This window comes from Lithobates pipiens, unplaced genomic scaffold (genome assembly GCF_037356315.1).
Source record: "Lithobates pipiens isolate NorthernLeopardFrog02 unplaced genomic scaffold, aLitPip1_a1.2 Scaffold_18, whole genome shotgun sequence".
Classification (NCBI taxonomy): domain Eukaryota; kingdom Metazoa; phylum Chordata; class Amphibia; order Anura; family Ranidae; genus Lithobates; species Lithobates pipiens.
Window position 1 is genome coordinate 414,007,678 of NW_027507758.1, and position 23,824 is coordinate 414,031,501.

A 23,824-nucleotide genomic window follows, 5' to 3' on the forward strand; every position below is an offset into this window, starting at 1 on the left:
AGGCTGCAGAGTTTGACAGGCAATAATCTGATTTTGATGACTTGTTTGGGTCACCAAATCATTTTCCTTTTCTTAATGGACAATTAACAAAAAAAAAAAAGTTAATTAAATCCACAAGGACTTTATTTTTACCACTACTATTCCTTTATATTGGCTCTTAAAATGTGCAAATGCAGCAGTTTAGAATATGAATGAAAGGTTTAGCACTGGGAAACACCTTTTGAAAGATAAAAAAGTACATTTTATATACAACTATGAGGATCAGAACAAAATGAGGGACAAATGAGGAGGAAAGAGGGACATTGCTCCAAATCAGGGACAGTCCCTTGAAATCAGAGACCGTTGGGAGCTATGTACTAGCAAAGTATGTAGGCATAGGACCCCCACCCCCTTAAAGGAGAATTAAACAAAAAAAAGGCTAATTAAATCCACAAGGGTATTTATTTTTTTTTTTTTTACCACTACTATTCCTTTATATTGGCTTTTATAATTTACAAATGCAGCAATTTAGAAATTAGATGAAAGGTTTAGCGCTGCAAAACACTTTTTGAATGATAAATAGTGCATTTTATATACAATTATATAGATTAGACCAGAATGAGGGGGAAAGAAGGACAGAGGGACATTGCTCCAAATCAGGGACAGTTGGGAGCTATGCTGTCACCAAGGCATGGAAATGCTGTGCCAGTCCCTGCAGCCCAGGATGTGTTTATAGTGTGTTTCTGACAAGTGAGTAATGCTTACATTGAGACAGCAGGTGGCGCTGTTCCACATGTCCGTGGATTACTATAGCCATACAATACATGCTGTACTCTGCAAGGACATGACACTGGGCAGTTTGACTTCCTATGTGTGGCTCTGCCGGATTGGATGACGCAGATCGAACAATGAAATCATCAAGCTGACAAAAATTTGGGCTGTGTAGTGTGTTGCTTATGCAGAGCTGTGAAGAGTCAGCCATGAATATGAGAGCATTGCCTACCCTGATCACTGCACTGACAGCCATGACTGCCTACTATGTGTACAGCCCACTCCCCAGCACCTTATCAGAGCAATGGAAACTCATGCTGCTGGATGCCACCTTCAGATGTGCCCAGGATCTGGTGAGTACTGGGGTATGGGGGTCCATCCTGCAGAGAAGTAGCACTTCCTGTGTAATCCTGGCTTTGTATAGACTGAGAGATCAGTGAAATCAGTCCAGGCTCTGCAATGGATTTGTCATCTGGTGTGATGTATATGTTTACATTGTACAGTCTAACAATAGACACAGGGAATGTGTGTGTGTGTGTGTGTATGTGTGTGTCACAGGTGATATCATCCAATGGGATGACATGAACTGGACTTTACAGGAGCATTGTGGGAATATATCATATAAATAGACCAGGTGATCTTTAGGGGCTCATTCATAATATAAGGGTTAGGAAGAGTTGGCCAATGCAGTCTAACTACATAGACAAGGCTAACTGCCTTATATCCTATGACAGAGGTCTCGACACTATGACTTGTGGGCCACCTCTGGCTCGCCATGAGATTTTATCTGGCCCACAGCGATGGTCCATAGCATATGCGCAATACGGTCTACGTTTCAATCTAACCCCATTTAACAGGGGACTCTGATATATGGGGGGCTCTCATGGGGACCGTAATGTAAGGGGAACTCTGCTAGGGACCATAACTTAAAGTGGGGTCCTCCAAAGGGATCTGATGTGAAAGGGACTGTTGCGGGGGGCCTTAATGTGATGGGCAAACAAAATATTTGGGAAGCGCACCCTAAAAAAATGCATAAAGATGGTGCTGCCATAATACAACAGAACAAAAATATTACAGCGCACACATGCAAAACTAACATTTACCTCCAGCAAGGCTTTTTTTTTTAAACGGCTAAACATTTTCAAAAAACATTCTCAAAACGCCCACTAATCATGGGGTACTTTGTCGCAGTAAGTGGGCTTAGGCACCGTATAGCAATATAGTGTGACCAAATCCCCATATATTTGATAATGTTTTTTGAAAATGTTTAGGTGTTTTAAAAAAAAAAAAAAGCCTTGCTGGAGGTAAATTTTAGTTTTGCATGTGTGCGCTTTAATATTTTTGTTCTTAATGTGATGGGGACTCTTATGGGGGCCTGATTTAAAGGGCACTGTGATGGGGACCTTCATATTAAGGGGACTTACTCTAATGGGACCCTGATGTGATGGGGGCCCTGGTGTGATGGGGATCCTGATATTAAGGGGACTCTGATGGGGACCTTGATGTTAATGCAACTCTGATGGGGACCCCAATGTAAAAGGGCGCTCACTCTGATGTAAAAGGGACTATTGCGGGGATGCCTTAATGCGATGGGGACTCTTATGGGGGCCTGGTTTAAAGGGCACTGTGGTGGGGACCTTCATGTAAAGGGGACTTACTCTAACGGGACCCCGATATGGTGGGGAATTTGATGGGGGCTCTGGTGTGATGGGGAATTTGATGGGGGCCCTGATGTGATGGGGAATTGATGTGATGGGGAATCTGATGGGGGGCCCTGATCTGAAGGGGAATTGATGTTATGGGGAACTGCTGTGATGGGGAATCTGATGGGGGCCCTGATGTGATGGGGAATCTGATGGGGGCCCTGATGTGATGAGGACCTTGATGTTAAGGCGACTTTGATTTGGACCCTGATGTAAAAAGTGCTCTGACGGGGACTCTGATGTAAAAGGGACTGTTGCGGGGGGCCTTAATGTGATGGGGACACTTATGGGGGCCTCATTTTAAAGTGCATCTAAAGTTTTCAGTAAAGGGGACTTACTCTAGTGGGACCCTATGTGATGGGGACTTTGGGAGTCCTGGTGTGATGGGGACTCTGACGGGGACCCCGATGTGGAAGGGCGCTCTGACGGAGACCCCGATGAGGAAGGGCGCTCTGACGGGGACCCTTATGTAAAAGGGGGACACTGATGGATGAAATGATTGTAATAATATAAATGAATTATCAGGACTCCATTTTGTTCAGAACGCTGCAGTTTAAAAAAAATGATCTGCCTGGTATGAACGCTGTGTATTTTCTCTAGCTGATAACCTTGTATATCTGTGTAGGAATGTTTCTATAATAACACACCTCCTATTGTGTTTGTTTATGGTCAAGATGTCCTGTTTTGTGACTTAATGACCAGGTGCTCATCTAATTGATTGTAGGTAACAAACATTTTGGTTCCTAGCTCATGGAGCTAAAACAGCCCCTCCCTTATCTTTTGTCCTGTAGTCCATATATACTGTATGCCCTCTCAGTAAAATCAGACATCATACGAATGCATAACCTGCCTCTCGTGTCTTGTTAATATGATGTCTCCAGATCATCTGTAAGAAGGGCCAGTACAAGGATTTTTGACATCTTAGGCAAAATCTCATTTTGCTGTCCCCATTGGCTCCACCCCTGACTCCACCTCCTTTGCCATGCCCATATGACAGGAGGCAGCGCTATACAGGAAGCACCGACTCTGCTTCCTCTAGCTCTGGCTCCAGTGCTGCGCTGCACCTCTAATTACACAACCGGCCAGATGGAGCAGCTGCCTGAGACTGAGTTACATGCTGCAGCCTGCAGATGAGGAAGGAAATCAGCGGCTGGGCGCCCTTAGGCACCAGTGCACCCTAGGCGGCTGCCTAGTTTGTCTAGTGGTAGCACTGGCCCTGTCTGTACGAGCACTGTTGGGAGACCTGTAATAAAGATGGTTTGTCCAGAATAACTAATATTTCCTTTCAACGGAGACCCTGGTGTAAGAGTTTTTTAAAATGTGAGGTGCCCTTTCACTGTAACGTTTGGAGACCCCTGTCCTATTGTTTCAATTCCCACCAACATGCTGTATTAGCATACACTGAAAAAAGTAGGACAGGATGCATTTTTTGCAACAAGACACATTGCAATCCACTATACTGCATCACAGAGCTCAAAGAAAATAACTTTTTGTGACAAATTTAATAAAGTTTTTTGGGAAAAAAAGGTAAACTATGTAATATGTTGTACCAACGCATTGTACTACCCCTACACAGTATACACCAGCAGGTATGCATTCTACATTGCATAAAGCACACCTACTGATGTGAATGGGCCCCAAAGCATATATAAAGCCAAGGACACATCATTTATATACAGCAGTTTACAACTTTTTTTTCGATGAGGTGTCTGCATTGGGCTTAAGGGGGGTCCAGGGTCCATCTAAGGCTCTATTCGCATGCAACTACTCAGATGAGTGACTACATGCAAACCGTGGCAGTGCCAGCCATTGAGTTGCACAGAATGCCAATCTAACAGCTGTCGCTAGTTGCACACAGTGCGTGCACGCAGTGTTTAGAATCGCTGGCAAGAATCGGCCGCCTCTGGCCACTGCTGTGTGAATATATAACCTTACAGTAATGGGCATTTCTGGAATAACAAAGCCTACAATGGCTCATCAACAGGAAAAACAAAGGTTAGATGCATATTGTAGGTAGTCCAAGTTTCCCAAAAACATATGCGTGGGTTTCATTAAAGTGCAACTCCAGACCAAACATTTTAGAGTTCAGAAGGGTTAGAACCTATGTGTCTTTTTAAAGAGATGCCTCCTTGCTTTCTATCTATTTGATGAATATTGGACAGATCAGGAAATGAGGGGCCATCCCTCCGTATTCTTATTTGATAGGGGTCTGATGGAACAGGACACAGAAATCCCTCCCAATGGGGGCACAAGCAGCAATAAAAACAGAAGTTTTGTGCTATCTGTTTCCCCATAAGTAGATTTCTTTACAAATTCCCTATAGACGCAGGTAGAGATCTCTGGAGTTTGTTCACCCTATATGTAGCAGCTGCCATTTGTCTGCACCTGATCAATGCCAGTCACCACAATGACACGTAGAAAACAGTTCTCTATGTGCCCTGTTCACACTACAATGCACTTTTCTGCAGGGCACCAGAGCTCTCCTAAAGTCACGGTTGGTAAGTGAATGAATTCGGGCTTTTTTGACACATCACTGGACCTATTACTCTGCTTGTCATGTTTATTTGAAGAGATGCAGAAAGATTAACTAGAGCTGCAAGTAATGAAATAAATCTTCTTTTTACCAAGTGCTTATTGCTTTTTTTTTTTTATAATTGCTCAAAAACCTTTAAGACTCCATAAGGAATACCCAGAGTGAGGCATGTGGAAGGTCATTGACCTGACAGCTGTCACAGGGTTGCTGACTGATCACCCACTAGCCTGACATAAACCCTGATCAGGCTAAAGTCTGTACACTCTGCTCATCCTTCAACATTTTGCATGCTGTGGTTTGTAAAACCTCATACATTTTGCAATAACGTTTGCAAAATAACTATGGCACCCAAATATATTCTTACACAACCCTGTACTTCTAGGTATAGGTAGTGCCTGGTTATCTGAGTCACCTGTTGACTTATATGTTTTGTAGATTCCAGCCATGAGGTTTCCACCATAGCTCTTCTCCTGATCCCACTCACCTTAGAATTTTGGGTGTTCTGACTCCTTCTTTTACATTCTCTGTTGTATACAATAAACCGAACGGGAGAGAAGCACCAAACCTATATGTCTGCTACAGGTACAAAGTCCTGGGAACTCAGGGAGTTCTTCAGATAAATACTGCAGAGATTTCCTATCACTTCAGGCTTTCTTGCTTTGCCCTTTGCCACCCCTCTGAAAAGCAATTCACAGTGCATCTCTTTTTAAAGGAGAAGTCTAGCCAAAGCTTTTTTGGCTATACTCTTCCTATTTGTTCTGCACTCCTATGACCTATTTTCAGCTGACAGCGGACTGAAGTCACCAGACTCTAAAAAGATCCTGACCATATAGTCGGGATCCACCCAGAAGCCTGGACCGGCACCTGGCTCAGCCTCTCATCGATCCGCCCTGCTTATCCCCTCCACAGCTGAGCAGTCCAGTGGAGGGGCAGAACACAGAGCCAAAGACTGACAGTCCCAGCTCTCTGCTCAGAGTGGGGGGTGAGAACTGAGCATTCAGCGGTGTTTTGATTGCACAGTTCTCACTGCAGAGCCGGTGTGGGACAGATGCAGCATTGGATCGATGTGTCCACCTAGGTGAGTATACATTTTTTTTTTTTTTTTAACCACTTGCTTACTGGGCACTTAAACCCCCCTCAGTCCCAGACCAATTTTCAGCTTTCAGCGCTGATTCACTTTGAATGACAATTGCGCGGTCATACAACACTGTACCCAAATGAAATTTTTATCATTTTTTTTCCCACAAATAGAGCTTTCTTTTGGTGGTATTTAATTACAGCTGGGAGTTTTATTTTTTGCTAAACAAACAAAAAAGATGCAAAAAAAAATAAAAAATCATGTTTAATAGTTTGTTATAAAATTTTGCAAACAGGTCATTTTTCTCCTTCATTGAAGTGCGCTGATGAGGCGGCTCTGATAGGCTGCATTGGTGGGCACTGATAGGCTGCACTGGTGGGCACTGATAGGCATAGTTAAGGCGGCACTAATAGGCACAGATAAAGCGGCACCGATGGGCACAGATAAGACGGCACTGATGGGCACAGATGGGTGGCACTGATAGGTGGCACTGATAGGTGGCTCTGATAGGTGGCACTGCTGGGCACTGATGGGCGGCACTGCTGGGCACGGATATGTGGCACTGGGGTGCAGCACCTTTGAGGCAGATTGTGGGCACTGCTGGGTGGCACTGTGGGCACTGCTGGGTGGCACTGACGGGGCACTTATTTTTTAATTATGTTTAGTGATGAGGGGGCAGGTGGGCACTGGCAGGGGGCAGGTGGGCACTGGCAGGGCTGGCCGTGATCGGGACTGATGTCCCGATCACAGCCGCCAGTGATCGGCTCTTTTTTTTTTCTCCTCGCGCTGTCAGCACGAGGAGGAATAATAGCCGATTACCGGCTCCGTTATATCACATGATCAGCTGTCATTGGCTGACAGCTGATCACGTGATAAGGGGTCGGGATCGACCCCTTGCTCGGATTGGTGATCAGGCGAGTCTCATAGACTCGCCGATCACAGAGCGCGCCGCGCGCGCCCCTTAGGGGGCGCGCAAGGCGCTCGTGCCTGGGGACGATGTCAATAGACGTAGTCCCGGCAAAGGAGATCCGCGCTGTAGCCGTCATTCGGCTATAGCGCGGGTCTCAACTGGTTAAAGCCATACTTCTCTTTTTAGGAGGTCAGTTAACTGGAAGCCGAGAGACATTATACATAAAAAGTCTACACACCCCTGTTAAAATGTCAGGTTTCTGTGATGTAAAAAAAAATGAGACAAAGATAAATAATTCCACCTTTAATGTGACCTATAAACTGTACAACTCAATTGAAAAACAAACTGAAATATTTTGGGGGGTGGGGGGGGGAGAAAAATTTAAAACTAAAATAATGTGTTTGCATAAGTGTGCACACCCTCTTATAACTGGGGATGTAGCTGTGTTCTGAATTAAGCAATCCCATTCAAACTCGTGTTAAATAGGAGTCAGTACACACATGTGATCATTTAAAGTGCCTCTGATTAACCCCAAATAAAGTTCAGCTGTTCTAATAGGTCTTTCCTGAAATTTTCTTAATCGCATCCTACAGCAAAAGCCATGGGGTGTTATTTACTAAAGGCAAATCCACTTTGCACTGAAAGCGCACTTGGAAGTGAAGTCGCTGTAGATTCAAGGGGGACATGCAAGGAAAATAAAAAACAGCATTTTAGCTTGCACATGATTTTATGATAAAATCAGCAGAGCTTCCACTCATTTCAGATCTACTCCTCAGATCTACAGCAACTGCACTTCCAAGTGCACTTTCAGTGCAAAGTGGATTTGCCTTTCTTAAATAACCCCCATGGTCTGCAGAGAGCTTCCAAAGCATCAGAGGGATCTCCTTGTTAAAATGGATCAGTCAGGAGAAGGGTACAAAAGAGTTTCCAAGGCATTCAATATTCCATGGAACACAGTGAAGACAATCATCTTCAAGTGGAGAAAATATGGTACAACAGGGACATTACCAAGGACTGGACATCCCACCAAAATTGATGAAAAGACGAGAAGAAAACTGGTCAGGGAGGCCGCCAAGAGGCCTAAAGTAACATTAAAGGAGCTGCAGGAATATCTGGCAAGTACTGGCTGTGTGGTACATGTGACAACAGTCTCTCGTGTTCATCATGTATCTGGGCTATGAGGTAGAGTGGCAAGACTGAAGCCTTTTCTTATGAATAAAAACATCCAAGCCCGGCTAAATTTTTTGCAAAAACACATCTGAAGTCTGCCAAAAGCATGTGGGAAAATGTATTCTGGTCTGATGAAACCAAGGCTGAATTTATTGACCATAATTCCAAAAGATATGTTTGGTGCAAAAACAACACTGCACATTACCAAAAGAACACCATACCCACAGTGAAGCATGGTGGTGGTAGTATCATGCTTTGGGGGCTGTTTTTCTTTAGCTGGAACCAGGGGCCTTAGTCAAGGTAGAGGGAATTGTGAACAGTTCCAAATACCAGTCAATATTGGCACAGAACCTTCAGGCTTCTGTTAGAAAGCTGAACATGAAGAGGAACTTCATCTTTTAGCATGGCAACGACCCAAAGCATACATCCAAATCCACTAAAGAATGATTTCACCAAAGGAAGATGAAAATTTTGGAATGGCCCAGCCAAAGCCCAGACCTGAATAAAATTGAAATTCTGTGGGGTGATCTGAAGAGGGCTGCACAGGGGATGCCCTCGCAATCTGACAGGATTAGAGAGTTTTTGCAAAGAAGAGTGGGCAAATATTGCCAAGTCAAGATGTGCCATGCTGATAGACTCATACCCAAAAAGACTGAGTGCTGTAATAAAATCAAAAGGTGCTTCAACAAAGTACTAGTTTAAAGTGGTTGTAAACCCTTCCCCACAACTTTGTCCCATGTAAATCGGCATAAAAAAACCTTAATGAAAACTGCTTGTAGATATCTCCTTACTTAGTATACACTCTCTATGTGCTTATTTATGTGTTATCAGGACTTCCTACAGCACACAACACTGAAATCCCAGGAGACTGCAGAATCATTCAGAGTTTCCTTCTACATACCATGTGACATCGCATGCAGTGTAAAGCAGGGCATGGGACAGCATTACTGCAGTCTTATCAGCTGAAGCTGATAAGACTCGCACAGGCAAACACTAGATAATCAGCACAAGTAAATACTATGAAATAAAACAAGTCCGCTATGAACAGGGAAGCAGGTTTACCATAGAAACGTTGGATTGAGAAGGAGGCTTGGTTAACAGTACAGGAAGTGCTCAATGTAAGGGCGGAAATACACTCCACTGTGGGCTCAGAAAACAATACTTAAGATGCCGCTGCCTAACCCCTGGAAACAAGTTTTTTAAAGTTTCTTTAAACAGTAAGTAATATGCAATTTGGGCTGGATTACAGTGGCTGATAATGACTTATTATAATGGACTAAATGAAAAGAAGCATCAGAGTGGGAGAGTTTACTTCCTCTTTAAGGATGTGTACACTTGTGCAACGATATTATTTTATTTTTACTTCCCTCCACATAAAAAATTTCAGTTTGTTGTTCAATTGAGCTGTACAGTTTATAGGTCACATTAACGGTGGAAAAAGTTCTGAAATTAATTATTTATCTTTGTCTTGTTTTATTGCATCACAGAAACCTGACATTTATCAGGAGTGTGTAAACTTGTTATATCCACTGTATACTCTAAAAGATATTTCTTTTTTTCATTGTATTGTATTGCAGAGTAATCATTCACCTGTTTCTGATTCCCTTGTCTCTTGTAGACTTGCAGTAAATGGGGTAATGTTTTCTCAGTAAGGAGTTGCAGTCTTAAAGCCTTTCACTCAGTTGGAATTCCTAGGCCTATGGGCAAACGACCTTTCCCCTAATTCTTTCACACTCACTACAACCTTACACCAGAAATCCTTCAACTGCTAAGAGCTGCTGTCATGAGATATTGGGTCCTGTACCAAGAGGTCATTTTCTGGTAGATTGATCACATTGTATGTTTACATTGGCAGTATAAACCTGGCTAAATAAACTGTATGTCTCCTTCTGTGCCCCATGCCGACAATCAGACAGACTACATAGATTGCACTACATAGATGCTGATAAATTTAAAGGAGATTGAACAGACTGTAAGGCTTCGTTCACATTTGACGTTTTGGGATCTCAGGCAGAATCTCTCAGATTCCGACCATGATCTCAAATCGCACTGCAATTGAAAATCACATGCTCAGGTGCCATTCGTTTTCAATGGTACTGAAAATGTGGTGCGGTTTTGGCACAATTATCAAGGGGCAGTTGGGCCAAACTGCAGTGCACAAAGCTTGTTGCCCAAAAGAAGCTCCTGCTCCTTCTTGGGCGGCAAGCTTTGTACGTTGCAGTTTTGCCACGATTTATCGCACGATAAAAGCATGAAGACCGCAACATGTTTTAGCTACCATTGAAAATAAATGGCACCTGAACATGTTTTGCGGTTGCAGTCCGATTTGAGACCACGGGCCAAATTGCAGCAACTCTGCCCAAGATCTCAAATTTCCACATGTGAACAGAGCCTCGCATGTGTGCTTTAGATACACTAACAAATTAAAGCGGTATTAAACCCAAAACCAAAAAATTTAATACATTGCAACTTACAAATTATTGTGATGGCTGCATTAGTTTCCTTTTTTCTTAGGCTTTTTTTTTTTTTTTTGCAATCTGTTTTCACCTGGTGATCTGGTCAGTAATACACCTCGTTAATTGTAAAGCAGGTGACATGTCATGAAAACCAAACAGAAGTTCACATTGGCATCATCCCGTGAATAATCAAAGGTAATAGTAAGGTAAAGAGTAATGGGACTTTAAATATGCCAGACGAGAACAAAAATAGAGTAAAAATACATATGAATTTTATTGTTTACATAAAGATAAAAAAATATATAAATATCAAAGAAAATAGTGTTGAAAAACACTTGTACATAGAAGAACCTTGTGGTAAATTCAGAATTACATAAAACATAGTAAATACATGTAGTTGTAACTGGTCTATGCATTATGCGGGATCCCCTGCTTCTTCAGGTCCATACATGTATTCTAGATGTATCATATATGAAGTTCTTAGTTTCAAGATAATTCGTCATTACAACTGAGGAGAATACAGAATCTGTCTCAGGATGTTTTTGCCTACTGGGCCATGAGATGAGATCGAGACTTACAATTAATAGGAGTAAATGTTCAAAGAAAGGATATATATATTGAGTGTATATGAATATACTCAAGTGTAAACATCCCTTATCTATTTAAAACAAGGAGGGTATATCCAATGTACTGAGGGACCCTGGCGTCTCTATGGAAGTAACGTGCTGGTATTGCAGTAAGTCCATATCATCCTCTCCTCTGGCCGTGTTTCTGCGATCTCAATAGCACGTATGTAAATGGTGAGTGCACCACACATATGAGGTATCCCCACCAATGTCCGAGTGAGAGCAATAGTAATTCTAGGGCTATCATTTATAACTAAATCTTCACTGATAACCAGTGAATGCTTTTAAAGCGTCGCCTATAAAAAAATTTTAGGCATTGTAGTTTGTGGCCATTTCAAAGGTGCACAAAATTTGGAGTCTGGACATGCTTGGCATCTATTTACTTGACGCGACCTCATCTTTTATATTTTACCAACAATTTTGGTTATTTTATCTGTACAGGTAAGGGGTGCCTGTAGATAGAAGCCAACTGAGTAGCTTTGACCAAAGTTGGATAATTCCCTTGCTATAGTTGTAGGCTAGAAATCGAGCAAAATCATGCATTTGCAGCTATTTTTTTATGTGCTCCTGTCTACAATGGCTTAGCCCCAAAGAAGCAGGAACTTTAAGTGGTTGTATAGGTTCGTGTTTTATTTATTTTTTAAAATAACAAACATGTTATACTTACCTCCACTGTGCAGTTCGTTTTGCACAGAGTGGCCCCAATCCTGCTGTTCTGGGGTCCCATGGCGGCTGTCTCAGCTCTTCCCTGCAATAGATAACCCCCTCGGAAAGCTCTCTCCGGAGGGGGTTACCTTACGGGTGTGCTGATGTCTCATACACTTTGTGTCCATAGACACAGAATGTATGTCTCGGTCCCGCCCCCCGGCAGCCACGTCATTTGGATTTGATTGACAGCAGCGCTGGCCAATGGCTGCGCTGCTATCAATCTGTCCAATGAAGAGCCGAGAAGCCAGCGCATTCTCGACGCAGGACTTTCGAGGGCTCAGGTAAGTAAACTGGGGGGGCTGGGGGGCCTGCAACCATCAGAATTTTTTTCACCTTAATGCGTAGGATGCATTACATGTGGGTTTTTTTTTTTGCTGCTGACCAGTGCCTGGGGTCCAGAGCTGTCTTCCCACAGCCAGTTCTTACAACTGTGGGTCCCCTGCCCCCTCACCTTGAATATAGGAATCAGAAGTGTCATGAGTGAGCTTGCACGGTGCTCTGTGAATGGTCCTGCAGCCTCCTGGGACATGTTATGTGACTGCAGGAGAAGGGGCTGTAATACTCGTCGTGAATTGCGGAAGTGGAAGCTGATACCAATAAATATCAGTACTCTCTAGCCCCCAAAAAACTTGTAACTCTTGTAAGTAAAACTTGTAAGTTACAAGCTGGGGGAAGGGAGCAAACCAGAACATAAAGATAGTAAGCATTTTTACAACATTGAAGAGTAATGACTTACAGTACATGGCCTTGATACAGTGACATATGCTGTTTGGTTAGATGTGCACATCTTTGGAGAAGAAACAACAAGAAGTAAATGGAGATAAACAATACGATAAACAGCATGCCAGGTCACACATTTAAGATAGGCAATCAATATTTTAGATGTCATGCTAGCAAGAAATCTTTGTCAGGTGGAAAAATCTTAGGTTTTTATAAGAGTCATGGGATCTTGAACCAGTATTGCTTGGAGATTGGGGTACATCAGGCTTAGCTTTGCCTGTATAGTGAGGAGCTGGTATAGTGTGCACTCAGAGATACTCCTACTATGATTTGAGGGTCCCCTAGATCCTATTTCTTGATATAAATACTATAGAGGCCTGAGGTCCCGCATGTCTCAGTTTTGACCTTCAGATACATGCACAAAGGGAGTAAAGCCTAAAAATAGAGCTCTTAATATGGTTATGTCAGGAGGATTGCATTCCGTGGTGGAGAGATGAAAGTTATTAGAAGTATAATGCCCTGTACACACGGTCGGACTTTCCGACAGAAAATGTGCAATCAGATCTTGTTGTCGGAAAATCCGATCGTGTGTGGGCTCCATCAGACTTTTTTCATCGGAATTTCCGACACACAAAGTTTGAGAGCAGGATCTAAAATTTTCCAACAACAAAATCTGATCGTTTAAATTCCGATCGTGTGTAGACAATTCCCGACGGACAAAGTGCCACGCATGCTCAGAATACATTATGAGATGAAACCTATTGGCTACTGCCCTCTTTATAGTCCTGTCGTACGCGTTCTACGTCACCGCGCTCTGAACGATCGGATTTTCCAACAACTTTGTAAGCAAGACAAAGTTTGGGCCAAAATCCGTCTGAAAAAAATCAGACGGATTTTGTAGTCGGAATGTCCGACCGTGTATATGGGGCATTAGGCCACTCTCCAACATCTCCAATATAGAACATTTCCTGGTATGAGTCTCACAGCTGCTAATAGTAAGGCACCATATACTTGAACCTAAAACATTTAGATAGTTTTTCACTTTTTAAATGAAGTTCCGCTTAAGGCTGGGTTCACACTGCTGCGGGGGGAGATCCGGATGTGATTCGCACAGCAAATCACATCCGATCTCCGTAGCACTGCGAGTTCAGCCATACAGATAGTATGGCTGAACTCGCAGCTGTCCCGCAGCAAACTCGCACAGGACCCTTTTTTGGGTCCGCAACGGAATCGGATCGCATGGGGGTTCACACCATGCGATCCGATTCCTGTGCGAGTCGGCAGATCGCACTGCGATATGCCGACGGATCTGGGGGTGTCATTAACATAACATTGACACCCCCAGCCGTCCGCATAGGGCAGTGTGAACTGCCGGCGGGAGGTATGCGATGCGGGAAAACGCCGCGGATTCGCGGCGTTCCCGCATCGCAATAGTGTGAACCTAGCCTTAATGTTGAGTGTCGATCTGCTTCAGATTGTTCAGGTGTGAATGGTGTCACAGTAATAGAATTGGGTGAGTCTTTCTAAATGCCACATACTGTAGGTAATCCCTTCTCCCCAAAGAATGTGTGTTATCATTTATGAGGAATGATTGTAATGATCACCCATTATGGAACAGAAGCACATACAAAAATATAAAAAGGATGTGATTGCTATTATTACTGCCCAAATACTAGATCTGCACGGTTCTGGCCAAAATGAGAATCACAATTTTCTTGCTTAGAATAAAAAAAACGATTCTCACAACGTAAAATCTTTCACATTATACAAAAAAAAATTGGGCTAACTTTACTGGTTAGTTTTTTTTTTTTATTATTATTTATTTTATTTAATTCATTAAAGTATTTTTTTTCCCCAAAAAATGCATTTGAAAGACCGCTGTGTGAATACAGTGTGATATAAAATATTGCAACAACCACCATTTTTTTTTCTCTAGGGTCTCTACTAAAAAAAAAAAAAAAAAAAAATATATATATATATATATATTATAATAATTGGGGGTTATAAGTAATTTTCTAGCAAAAAATAATGATTTTAACTTGAAACCAACAAATGTCAGAAAAGGGTTTAGTGTTTTAAGTGGTTAAACCTCCTCATTTACATGGCAAATTGTTAAAATGTTTATACTTGGTTCCACTGCTAAAGAATGTTGTGATTCTTGGCAGACTGCCCAGTTTTTTGTTTTTTGTTTTTTCTTCTTCCTTTTTGAGGGCTGTGGCTTCAGAAGAGCAGAGAGAATTATTTGCATAACAAGAATCGTGAAACACTTTTATCAAGATCAAACGGGGAAAAAAATCGCGATAGCAATTCTTGATGATTAATCATGCAGCTCTACCAAATACTATTGCTTTGAGTCATTAGCTACAAAACCTGTTAATGTAAATCATGTACCAAATAATAAGCAGAGCATGGTAGGGCACACCTATTTGTTTTTTAAATGCTAGATGCAAAATGAAGATTGATATCAAATGTATCCATAGAAGAAATGCTGCCATACGCTTATCTGATTGCAATTAAACTTGAAAAAGCATATTGGCTTTAAATACACATTAAAACTGAAATTTTAGATGTGGTTGTTTTTGTTAACTTACATTAGTGCAGCTTGGACCAATGTAAATATACTGTATATAGCACCTATCCTAAAATCCCCCCCCCCCCCCCCCCCCCTGATAACACGCTTGGTGTGACAGATTCTCTGCACTGCCTTAACTCTGGAAACTGCTCCATTTGAAGCACCCTTTTACCTATGTTATGTCAGATTTTAGAATATTACCCACAACTATATTGGCATATAGGAAGCAAACACCAGGCTATAGATGGCAAATAAAGTATGTTGTCAAAAAGGCAAAGTAAATGGCAATGTGACATCATTATTGAATACTAAGCTACATTATGGTAGTTAACCTAGATCACAGTAATACTAAACTAAATTAACCTAGTAGTACACTCCGCATTAATAATGAACAGCATAAACAGTAAAAATTATAAATGGTAATGGCAAGTCCCACGGTGACTCTCTGTACAAATGATCAAAGTGTCCCAGTGTGCACTCTGTGTATAGTGTGGGTATATGTATATTCTCCTGAAATGGGTACCCCTGAGAGGTGGCTGTTTATGCCTGATGCCTAACTTGTCATTTTCAGCTGGTTAATGGTGAGGCCCAATCTGTATGGTGGTGCACTTATTACCTTCTCTTTAATACTGTATGCAGTAAATTAGCTTTTAGGCTGCTAGGCAAAAAGGGCAGTCGTGTTGTACTCAATCACTAACAGTAGGGAAGCAAGCCTAGCTAAATCCACTCCCCAGTCCCGGTAACCTTGTCCTGGATGCTTGGTGGTTTGTTGTCCTCATGATCAGGACCTCTAGACTCAGCCCCAATTCACTAGTCCTCCATGGCTCTGTCTGGTGTAGACACACACACACACACACACACAGGAAGCAAGTCTGTACCACTCCAGTCCTCAGCAGCAAGAGACTCTCAGTGGGTTAGTCCTCAGTCCCTGCACATATTGCACACAGATCTGTTCTCTGGTTTCTTGCATTGTATGACCTCTAGCTCCAAGAATGGCAAAACTCTGCTCTCTCCTCCTCCTTACTACAGAGTAACCCGGGTAGTGAAATCCATAGCCCCATCCCCTTAACAGTGCATCTCTCCTCCACGAACTGCATGTTCCATGATCCCATGATCCATATGCATTATCCAGGAGGGGTGTATCCCCACCGCTGCAGGGCCCCTTCAGAAGGGAAAAGCTGGGAGGCCAACACACACACCGCTGCTCCAGCAGCACAGGGAGAAGAGGAGAAGGTGAGCGGGCACAGGAGCACACAGCCCGCTCCTCCAGCCAGCGGAGCACCCGGATATATATATATATATATATATATATATATATATATATATATATATATATATATATATTATACATGGGGGGGTCCCTGTAGAAGCTGGAAATCCCTGTAGAAAGCACCACTACTCCAGTGATCAACAGTAGCTTCCATGCCTGAGCAGCTGTCTAGCATATTGTGAACACAGGAGGTCGATCGCTCAGCACAGGAGCCATTCAGTGGTGGAACAGTGGCGTTACAATCTCCACCTCATCCAAACACTTTGTCTGGTATCTGTTTGATATCTGTGATTCTCAACCTTATGAAGTACAGAAGTCTGAAGATTAACAAGTTACATAGGTTGAAAAAAGACACAAGTCTATCTAGTTTAACCAACACAAAAAAATGGGGGGACTGAAGAGGAGGGTGCACACTGCACAGCAAATGCTAAATGTCTTTTACCTTAATGTAAGGAATGCATTAAGGTAAAAACATTTTAAAGAGGAGCTCCAGGCCTCCCCCATATATTGTAGCTGCTGATTTTTAATATAAGGACACTTACCTGTCCAGGGATCCAGTGATGTCCTCACCTGAACTGATTCTTCAGTTGGCTTCAGGTGCCAGCATCTCTAGCAAGGGAAAACGGAAAACGCAGCCTTGTAGCTTCACAGCTTGTATCCTATCGTGCATGCGCAAGTCGCACTACGCCTTGTGAATGCTCCTGTAATCTTCTGGGACCTGTGATGTGTCCCAGAAGACTGTGGGGGAAGAAGGGGGTCAAAACCAGGTACCCCCTCACCCCCCAAAAAGTGCCAAATGTGGCAGTCGGGGGGGGGGGGGGGTGCAAACTCAACTCTATTCAAAGCAAACTCACCCATCAACACATTGTCTCCATGCTTTATTTTGTTGAAAAATCATTAAGGTTTTGAGGCCGAAATTTGGTAACTCAAACCTTCATCTCCCTCCACATATTTTTCTATGGTATTAAGGTCTGGAGACTGGTTGGGCCACTCCGGGACCTTTTATGTGCTTCTTCTCGAGCCACTCCTTTATTGCCTTGGCTGTGTGTTTTGGGTAATTGTCATGCTGGAATATCCATCCACGAACCCATTTTCAATGCCCTGGCAGAGGGAAGGAGCTTCTCACCCAAGATTTGACGGTATATGGCCCCCTCCATCATCCCTTTGATGCGGTGAAGTTGTCCCCCTAGCAGAAAAACACCCCGAAAGCATAATGTTTCCATGTTCAACGTAAGGATGGTGTTCTTGGTGTCATAGGCAGCATTCCTCCTCCGCCAAACACAGTGAGTTGAATTGATGCCAAAGAGCATGATTTTTATCTCATCTGACCACAACACTTTCACCTAGTTCTCTGAATCATTCAGATGTTCATTAGAAAACTTCAGACTGGCCTGTACATGTGCTTTCTTGAGCAGGGATTGAAATTGTGCGAGTTTAGCTGAACTCGCACAATTTCATTCCCGCATGTCAGTCCGATGATTTCAGAGACCTCTGTGCGGTTTCCTGCAAAGATGTCTATTGAAATCGCACCTGAAATCGCCAAAAGTAGTACAGAAATGACTTTTGGGAATTGGCGCAGTCCCGCATAATCGGCGTCACGCCGATTCGGACGGTTCCATTGCGGGCAACAGCTGCCGATTTGACATGCCAAATCGCATCAATGTGAACCAGGGCTAAATGTGGTGGCTGCATTCATTTTATTCAGATTTCTTTCCTTTAGTTTTACCTGGTCATCTGGCCAGTAACATACTAAGTGTCATTTTGTGTCTACAATTTGGATGGAAAAGCAACAGAGACACTTTTGGACAGCGGCATTTTAAATATACGGAGAGGGGATGTATTGACAGTGGATGAACCTGGCTAACAAATGAATCGCTTCTGGACCAGCCGCAGCAGTTATACTGCATCAGGTTGGCGCCCCTGCACAAGCCGTCATAGGTGTACATCGGCTCTTTAAGATTCCCCCGGTGGCGCACACCTGCAGCATGTCCCTTGGAGCCGATGAGCGTGCCCTGCGGGCGCAATGACCACTTGGGCACCCACGATCACTCGTGACAGGGTGAGAGCTGGGATCTGTGTGTGTAAAAACACAAATCCCGGTTCTGTCAGGAGAGAGGAGACTGTATTCCTACTAAGTAGGAACAATAATCTCTATCCTCATGAGCCACATTCCCCCTCTAGAACACACATAGAGAACACGTTTAACCCCTTAATCGCCCCCTAGTGTTAACCCCTTCCCTGCCAGTGACATTTATACAGTAATCCGAGCCTATTTATAGCACTGATCGCTGTATAAATGTCAGTGGTTCCAAAAAAGTGTCCGATTTGTCTGCCACAATGTCGCAGTCCCGGTAAAAATCACAGATCGCCGCCATTACTAGTAAAAAAAAAAAGAATACTAATAATAAAAATGCTAGAAAACTATCCTATTTTGTAGAAGCTACAACTTTCGCCCAAAGCAATTAATATATGCTTCTTGCGATTTATTTTTAACCAAAAATATGTAGAAGAATATATATTGGCCTAAACTGATGAAGATTATTTTTTTTAACTTTATAATATTTAGATATTTATTATAACAAAAAAGTACAAAATATTGCATTTTTTTAATTCAAAATTGACGCTTTTTTTTTTTGTTTGTTTATAGCGCAAAAAAAACAAAAAATACAGAGGTGATCAAATACCACCAAAAGAAAGCTCTATTTGTGGGAGGGGAAAAAGGACATACATTTTTTTTTTTTGGGTACAACATTGCACAACCATGCAATTGTCAGTTAAAGCAACGCAAAAAATGGCCTGGTCATTAAGGGGGAAAATCTTCTGGGGCTGAGGTGGTTAAAGTCTAACTCCAGCTAACCCTTTTTAAGCAGTTACAATGGCAGTTTTTTTTTTTTTTTTCCTTTTTAGGATAAAGTTATTATATAAACGAATAAAAGCTGACTATTGTAATCGCTCTGTCATGTTAAAGTGATTTGTGTTACAGATGTGATTAGTAGCATTGTGAGCTTAAAAAAAATCAATAAACCTATTCATAAATATTCCACATATGCCAAATGCTCAAACATTACATTATGTTCATGCCAACATTACACTAAGTGAAATTAAAATGCAATATTTTTTGTAATCATCCCAACATATCACTGTGCTCAAATAGTCTTGTCCATGAATCCTGTACAGTGCTTCAAATCTACACCGTGCTCCAGTGCTAAAAACAAGTGCTCCAGTGCTAAAAACAGCCAGCACCCAGTATATGCAGCAGTGTGAATTGTAGGCCTAGAGACAGATCCTGGCCCCACCCACACACCCTGTTTACTGGCTATGATTGATAGCAGCAGGAGCCAATGGCGCTCACTGCTGTCTATGAGCCAATCAGAAGGGAGAGATCTGAAAGAGTCTCTGCTCTCGTGCACAGAACTGGTTAGAGATCAGGCTCAGGTAAAGTAATAAGGAGGGCTGGGGGGAAGCTGGATGCAGAAAGTTTTTTGTTTTTTTTCTTCTACCTTTTTTAAAGTGGTTGTAAAAGCAGGTTTTTTATCTTAATTCATTCTATGCTTTCTGTATGCAGCAGCCTAGCCCCCCTAATACTTACCTGAGCCCCCTTTCTAGCCAGTGATGTCCCCGAGTGCCTTGGCCATCTGTGACACTCCCTCCTGATTGGCTAAGACATGGCAGCGGTGCCATTGGCTCCCACTGCTGTCAATCAAAGTTAGCCAATCAGGAGAGAAAGGGGGTGGGGCCAAACTGTGGCTCCGTGTCTGAATGGATACACAGAGCTGCAAATTGGCTTGGGTGCACCCATAGCAAGCTGCTTACTGTGGGGGCACGCAACAGGAGGGGGGTGCCAGAAGCTCTAGCCAGTACCCGAGAAGAGGAAAAATGAAGATCCAGGCTGTTCTGTACAAAACTATTACACAGGGCAGGTAAGAATGATATGTTTGTTATTTTAATAGAAAAAACAAAACAAAAAAAAAATGACTCTACAAATACGTTAATGCATAGAATAGATAAAAGTGTTTCTAACCCTTAAAAACAAAAATGGATCCTGTTCCCTTAAAGCATATTATACAGCATATTGCTTGTGTTGCGTAATTTGGCCCCCTGTATCACCTGTAATGCCTGGTTCTGCCCTCCCCCACTGTAAACTGACCACAGTTTATCATGGCTGCAGAGCCCTGGTCAGTTTATGTGCCTCCATAATCTGCAGCTCTGCTCTGTCCTCTTCCCCCCCCCCTCCCCTCCCTGCCTGTCAGCTCTTACCAGTGCTGCTCTGCTCCCCTCCCCTCTGCTACGAAACGGTGTGATTGTTAATACAATAGCCTCTGTTAGATAACAACATGTGTCCCGGTGTCTGCGTTTTATTAAAAATATGCCGATTTCTACCTTATTTCACAGTGCCTCCCTGCGCTCACGTGACTGCTCGCCTCTCTCCTCCTGGCTGATGTTATCGGGAGTTCTCAGCCCATCCCACTGTAATTGTCAGACTTGGAGAGAAGAGAGCTGAGGAGTCACGTGAGCGCTGAGAGGCACTCTGAAATAAGGTAGATATTGGCATCTTTTTTTTTTATAAAGCACAGACGCTGGGGCAGATGTTGTTCTCTAACCGAGGGGATTGTATTAACATCACATAGTGGCCTTACAACCACTTCAAGATAAAAAATTTCAGGCTTTACATCTACTGTAAATGGTGTCAATACTCTGCTACTTTTACTGGACATTTTCATTTGTTAAAGAGAGGATCACCAGGTGAAAAAAATTAAGGAAACTAATGCAGCCACTACATCTAAGAATTGGTAAGCCATAATATATTATATTTTTGTTTTGAGGGATAATACCGCTTTTAAAGCTAAAGTTTTAGCTAAAAAAATCTCTATAGGTTTAATGCAGGGATGTCCAAAGTCCGGGCTGCAGGCCAATCGCAGCCCATGGTCCAGTTTTGAACGGCCCGCCTGGTGTGCCGCGGGATCAGGGCTGTCAGATAAGCCCGATCCCTGGTACTGTGAGAAGCTCCGTCGACTTCAAAAGTGAAAATAAAATGCAAGGGAGTGTGCTGTGCTCTCTGCTATCCCCTACAGTGCAGTACCCTGCTGAATGAGGAAGCTGGAAAGGTAGAGTACTGTGCTACAAGCTAGATTATTTTAAAAGGGCTTTATTTATGTGTGTGCGCATGTATGTATGTGTGTGTGCATGAGTCTGTGTGCATGTGTCTGTATGTATGTGTGTGTGCATGTGTCTGTATGTATGTGTGTGCGCGCATGTGTCTGTATGTGTGTATGCATGTGTCTGTGTATGCATGTGTCTGCCCCCCCAATCCATACATGGATCGCTTTTCAGAGGCATTTGAAAGGCGGTAGAGAGGCATTATGTTGCCTCCTCACCTGTTTTAAGCCCGTAAATGCAGCATCACTATACCACAACTGTGCAATCCACAGCATGTGTACACCCCCAGCTGCTCCCTCTGCAGCTAAAGGGGGAGAAGTTGGGGGTGGTAAAAACGGCTTAACCATGTGGTTTTACTGCCCCTCCATCAAGCCCTTGGTTCACATCTGTGTGGCTGTGTGTAGGGCAGCCCATTCATTTCAATGGGCTTCCCTACCCACAAAAATGCAGGGAAAGAAGTCCCTGAGCTTTTTTTTTTTTTTTTTTTAAATTGCACTGCACCAAAAGCACCCCATGTTTTCCAATGTGTGGGGTACCATTAAGAATTAACGGTACCCCTAAAGAGCAGAGCATTCGTCTGTGTTTTGGGAACGAACGCGACAAATGCAAGATAATTCTTGTTGGGCAGAGTATTAGTGCTCGAACGACTGAATTCGAATTTTAATGGTTCAAAGAATGCCAGGCAAAATGGTCGGCCCTTACACATGTTCACTCCATCAAATCTGGCCCTCTTTGAAAAAAGTTTGGACACCCTTGCTTTAGTGAATACATTTTCCTGTAATGCGGTTTGTCCTACGTCGTCCAAAGAGCTGGATCCTGTAATCCTGTAGAGAGCTTTACTAAGGGAATGTCTGTCGTCTTTCTGCTGCTGAACTTCCAGCACTGCCAGGGTTAATAGTGCTCAGCTTTTGTGAACCCGCAGTGAACAAACTCCTAATAGGAATCCGCTATCTCCTCTCTCCTTCTCCATTGGGAAAAGTTGTTTTATAGTGTACATTCTATGTGACATGATGATAATAATAATGTGACATGATCAGTGAATTGGGGAAGAGTCAGATGAGCCACATAATTTTTGCTCCCATTCACTGATCATGTTACACCAATGAGAGAACTTTTCTGATTGGTGAAGTAGGGGGTGGGTCACTATTGGGAGCTTGTTTGCTACAGCTTCATGGAAGACTCTGAGTTAATAACCCCTGCAGAATGGGAAAGTCAGCAGCAGGAAGAGGACCGCCATCCCTGCACAGAAGATTTCCACAGGATCCAGCTGCCTGCATGACGTGAAACGTACCTAACCACTTGCCGCCCGTCCAACGTTAAATGATGTATCGGACTTTGTGTGGTGATATCTGAATGATGCCTGCAGCTGCAGGCATCATTCAGAGCAGGAAATTCCCTGTACCATGAAAACAATCCATAGTGGTTGTTCAGCTGCTTGATCGTTCCTGCAGGCGGCGAGAGGGGACATCCCCATCCCCCCTCCTGCTGCCCTCCGGTGCTTCTACCGACTCACCTGTGCGATTGGTGAGCCAGACAAGGGAACCGCTGGCCTCAGATGCTGACGAGAGAGATTTTCGGAGGGCCAGATGGTCCCCGGAGTCTAAGGTCATTCGGAGGCCAGGCGTGGTGTTATGACATCACACCTGGTCTCTGCATTTGAAAGGCTTCCTCACCCCAGATCTCACTGTAAAGAGGACCTGTCATACCATATTCCTATTAAGGGATGTTTACATTCCTTGTAATAGGAATAAAAATGATAAAAATAAAGCATCAAACTAGAAAACTATAAAAGTAAAATTTAACAATAAAAAATATTTTTTTGAAGGGCTCCTGTCCCCACGTGCTCGCTCGCAGAAGTGAACACATACATTCACACCCGCATGTGAAAACTGTGTTCAAACCACACATGTGAGGTATTACCACGAACGTTAGAACGAGAGCAATAATTATAGCCACAGACCTTCTCTGTAACTCAAAACATATAACCTGTAAAAAAATTTAAACCGTCGCCTATGGGGATTTTTAAGTACCGAAGTTTGGCGCCATTCCACGAGCGTGTGCAATTATGAAGCGTGACATGTTGGGTATCAAATTACTCAGCGTAACATCATCTTTCACATTATATAAAAAAAATTGGACTAACTTTACTGTTTCTTTTTTTTTTTTTTTTT

The 23,824-nt window shown here is 43.0% G+C and overlaps 1 protein-coding gene across 1 annotated transcript in view; it reads left to right on the forward strand.

Annotated features, from left to right (window-relative positions):
- Window positions 1-748: 748 nt before the first annotated feature.
- The window catches only part of NCEH1 (neutral cholesterol ester hydrolase 1), a 64,642-nt gene continuing 41,566 nt past the window's right edge, over window positions 749-23,824 (forward strand). Inside the window, exon 1 of the mRNA XM_077487965.1 lies at window positions 749-1,103. Within this exon, the coding sequence (XP_077344091.1) occupies window positions 936-1,103 (168 nt within the window). The 5' untranslated portion in view covers window positions 749-935. The remainder of the gene's footprint in view (window positions 1,104-23,824) is intronic.